This window comes from Gymnoscopelus microlampas (genome assembly GCF_963454915.1).
Source record: "Gymnoscopelus microlampas genome assembly, chromosome: 7".
NCBI classification, from domain to species: Eukaryota; Metazoa; Chordata; class Actinopteri; order Myctophiformes; family Myctophidae; genus Gymnoscopelus; species Gymnoscopelus microlampas.
In genome coordinates, this window is record NC_139944.1 from 57,937,694 (window position 1) to 57,942,818 (window position 5,125).

At 43.2% G+C, this 5,125-nt stretch overlaps 1 protein-coding gene across 1 annotated transcript in view; it reads left to right on the top strand.

Annotated features, from left to right (window-relative positions):
- The window catches only part of lamb3 (laminin subunit beta 3), a gene marked incomplete at its 5' end in the record, with an annotated part of 28,213 nt that overhangs the window by 879 nt on the left and 22,209 nt on the right, over positions 1 to 5,125 (top strand). Inside the window, one exon of the mRNA XM_084061950.1 lies at positions 1 to 123. This exon is cut by the window's left edge and continues 50 nt beyond it. Within this exon, the coding sequence (XP_083918076.1) occupies positions 1 to 123 (123 nt within the window). The remainder of the gene's footprint in view (positions 124 to 5,125) is intronic.

A 5,125-nucleotide genomic window follows, 5' to 3' on the forward strand; every position in this document is an offset into this window, starting at 1 on the left:
TGCTCCGCGGGGGCCTGCTACCCCCCCTCTGGGGACCTCCTCCTGGGGAGGGGCCACCGGCTCCACGCCTCCTCCACCTGCGGTCTGACCGGAGCCGAGGTCTTCTGCACCCCCTACCAACAGGTAGGACCCCTAACCCTGACCCCTAACCCCTGACCCCTAACCCCTACCAACAGGTAGGACCCCTTTACGGCTCTAGCAGTGATTCTCAACCATTTTAATTTCAAGGACTACGGACCCCCATTTAATGGCATTTCTATCACTTGGACCGCAATTTATATTGTAAAATCTATGTCAATGTAACTCAGAGTAACAGACCCATAAGGGTCCATTTGGTTCCATTTGTACACTCTCAGAGTTACAGACCCATCAGGGTCCATTTGGTGCCTAATCTATCATTTAGCTGGGGACCCCCTGGAACTCCCTCAAGGACCCCTGGGGGTCCCCGGACCCCACTTTGAGAACCAATGCTGTACAGTACTGCAGCACGCACTTACGCACGCGCACGCACACGCACACGCACACGCACGCACGCACGCACACACGCACGCACGCACGCACGCACGCACGCACGCACGCACGCACGCACGCACGCACGCACACACACACACACACACACACACACACACACACACACACACACACACACACACACACACACACACACACACACACACACACACACACACACACACACACACACACACACACACACACACACACACACACACACACACACACACACACACACTTGCATCCCCGCTCCATGCAGAGTGTGCATGCATGCCTCTGGGAGGAGGTCATCAAAGGTCAGTCTGGTTTCTTTGCGAAACGTCCCCATGGATGGATGTCATCAGTTCATCCAACATGTAGCAACAGTTCATCCAACATCAGTTCATCCAACATGTAGCAACACTGTCCCTGTGTGTGTGTGTGTGTGTGTGTGTGTGTGTGTGTGTGTGTGTGTGTGTGTGTGTGTGTGTGTGTGTGTGTGTGTGTGTGTGTGTGTGTGTGTGTGTGTGTGTGTGTGTGTGTGTGTGTGTGTGTGTGTGTGTGTGTGTGTGTGTGTGCGTGCGTGCGTGCGTGCGTGCGTGCGTGCGTGTGTGCCAGAACCACCATGGAGAAATACTCTGGTACAAATACAAGGATTACTCGCTGGGCATCAAAATATACTTTACAGCAGGGGTTTTCAACAGGGGGTCCGGGACCCCTAGGGGGTCCTCAGAGCTACTATAGGGGGTCCGCCAAATCTTTGTGTGAGAGGATCTTTTTTTCACATTAACCACTTGAACCCTAACATCCCTTTTCTGAGGGGAACTTTAGCCGAAAATAGCCGATCTACAAGCTCACAACGCCTCGCGCTGCGAGGCGTTGTGAGCTTGTAGATCTGCTATTTTTGGAAAAGAGGTATAGGTGTAGAGGGAAAAAAGATCATACATTTTTTTTTTCTAAAACACAATTTTACACAACATAGAGGGGGTCCCTGCTTCTCTCTCAGCTAGGGGGTCCTTGGGCTGAAAACATTGAAGACCCCTGCTTTACAGGAACCGAAATATCCGAAGTCTAAAACAGTTTGTGATTTACCTTCAGTAGATTTGATTGACTTTTTGTCTCCTTTGAGCAACCAGTCGGCTTCTTAGTTTTTCTCTACCTCACAATTGTACTTGAGTAGCCTACATATCTACTGTACTGTAATTGAGTAAATGTACTCTGGCAGTGGTACAGTGTCTGTCTGTCTGTCTGTCTGTCTGAGACACAGAGACACTCTGGACAGCAGCCAAGACAGACAGACAGACAGACAGACAGACAGACAGACAGACAGACAGACAGACAGGTTTTAGGAGGAGATGGTCAATGAAAATGTACTTAAAGTACCAATAGTAAAAGTACTGACTATGTTTTCAAATGTTTGAAAATAGCCGATCTACAAGCTCACAATGTATTTTTAGCTGGGGACACCCTGGAGGATCCCCCCTCCCACACCCCCCCCCCCCAATTTTCGCGCGCGCACGGTTATTGGGTGGATTTTGGGAGTTTTTTTGTTACTTTATGTCGGTTTTAGGGTTAGGGTTAGGGTTATTTCATTATATTTTTTTCCTGATTTTACCATTTTTTTAATCAAAAAAATTATTCTAAAAAAGTAACATTTCCAAATGTATTTATTTTTTGCAAAATCCATTGTGTGAGCCAGCTTTCTATGGCCAACCCATGGCTGTGCCCCTGACACAGTGGCAGATTCAATACCCTAAAAAATATACATTTTAAACACTTTCCATCTGGTATCCTTAAAGGCCAACATTTCACATTTATTTAGTTATTTTCACTACAAGCTCACACACAGAGCTTGTAGATCTGTTACTTTAGAACATTAGTGAAAGTATGAGTAAGTGGTTAAAGCTTTTATTTGACCTTAGTGAACACAAATCAACATTTACAGAGTGATATTAAGAGTGATTGACCTGTTAGGGCAAAGGTTTTATTTTATCGCTTTGGCACTAAAAGTCTATTTGTTATTTTGCAAGTTGTGTGTTTTAGATTAAACAATATGGACTTTAATCATATTAATGCTGCAGAAACACTCAGCTGAGAGACAGATAAAGCAGGGACCCCTTAGCTGAGAGACAGATGAAGCAGGGACCCCTCGGCTGAGAGAGATGAAGCGGGGACCCCCTTAGCTGAGAGAGATGAAGCTCTTAAACCCTCAATACTTAGCAAACTTTGACCTTTCACTCTGTACTTGGTCCGCTCTTTTTTCCCTCTACACAAACCTCCTGTGCTGAAAATAGCCGATCTACAAGCTCACAACGCATCACAGCGGTTTGTGCCCGACAGCGAACATGATGTTTGTATCCTAAGTGTTTGGGTTGCATTGTGTAACCATGGTTACCAGGGTTATGTAACCATGGTAACCATGGAACGGAGAGGTAGGGGTGTGGCCAGGTGTGGATTCTGATCAGCTTTCACTCTTTTGCAGCCAGACAGGATGTGACACACACACACACGCACGCACGCACGCACACACGCGCACGCACGCACGCACGCGCGCGCGCACGCACGCACGCACGCACGCACACACGCACGCACACACACGTGCGCTCGCGGTCACGCCCACGCCTTCCTCTGATTAAACACACAGACCAGTTGGATCTTGTTTGGTTCCATAGTTTTGTCTAGTCGTCACTTTTAGACACAAATGACTGGAATTCATTTCAGTCGTTTCTGTTAAAGACATATTATGGCATCTGATTCCAAACAGCAAAGACATCGTTCACATATTAAAGTGATGTAACACCATTCAGACACACATACTAGTTGAACAATGAGTTCACTTTGGCTTAGACTCAGGTATTACTGGTTTGGTTCTTGATTTCCTCCCAAACAGAACCCAGAGGGTTAAAATCGGGTGAATGAGAACTAACATCGATCCACCGGCTCACCCCGAGGTTGTGTTCTTTCCTCACTCCTGTATATCCTGTATACTAATGATTGTAGGAGTCAACATGACATGATAACAGACACATTGTATACTTGCAGATGATTCTGTGATTGTTAGTCTTTTGAGTGATAGTGAGGCCAGTCACTATGGCCCAGTTGTAGATTCATTTGTTGTTTTTTATTGATTGATGTACTTTATTTAGTAAGACATGAGAACATCAGTACATGGAAGTACAAATTCACAATACAAGGTCTACTAAACTGGAAGACTCATTAAGCACTGAACTTGTTTAAGATGAGATCCCCATGCACACACATCATGATGACATATAAGAGACAGACAGATTATACACACTACTATACATATAAGAGACACACATATACACACTACTATACATATAAGAGACAGACACATATACACACTACTATACATATAAGAGACAGACACATATACACACTACTATACATATAAGAGACATACAGATATACACACTACTATACATATAAGAGACAGACACATATACACACTACTATACATATAAGAGACATACACATATACACACTACTATACATATAAGAGACAGACACATATACACACTACTATACATATAAGAGACAGACACATATACACACTACTATACATATAAGAGACACACAGATATACACACTACTATACATATAAGAGACACACAGATATACACACTACTATACATATAAGAGACAGACAGATATACACACTACTATACATATAAGAGACACACAGATATACACACTACTATACATATAAGAGACACACAGATATACACACACTACTATACATATAAGAGACAGACAGATATACACACTACTATACATATAAGAGACAGACACATATACACACTACTATACATATAAGAGACAGACACATATACACACTACTATACATATAAGAGACAGACACATATACACACTACTATACATATAAGAGACAGACACATATACACACTACTATACATATAAGAGACAGACACATATACACACTACTATACATATAAGAGACAGACACATATACACACTACTATACATATAAGAGACAGACACATATACACACTACTATACATATAAGAGACAGACACATATACACAATACTATACATATAAGAGACAGACAGACACACTACTATACATATAAGAGACAGACAGACACACTACTATACAGAACGTCATGTAATCAGCTTACAGGTTACTGGTATGAAGAGTGAAAAATATGTACAAGAGAAGAAAAAGAAAAGGGGGGAGGGGGTAGGTTAGGTTAGGACTTGGACAGGGGCCATTTTCGAATTGCAGCCTCCTGAAGGTGTATCTTTAGGGGCAGTTTTGAAAGTGAGTAGGGTTTTACACTCCTTTACTCCTTTTGGTAGGGCATTCCACATTTTGGATGAATAGCATTCATCATGGTGTGAAGATGCATTCCTACAACTTAACGTCACAAAGACTAAAGACACGTGCATTGATTTTAGGACGATCTCCACCAGCTCCTATAGTGTCATAAATTACCAGACAGTGGATTTGGTATTAAACCACTCATAACTATCTCTAATACATTTCTCTGCTCCATTATTGACAACCGTCTGACATTTACGATTATGCATGTACTTCATGGTATCACAACACCACCAAGGCCTTAAAAACAAGGCTCCAAACATCCAAAA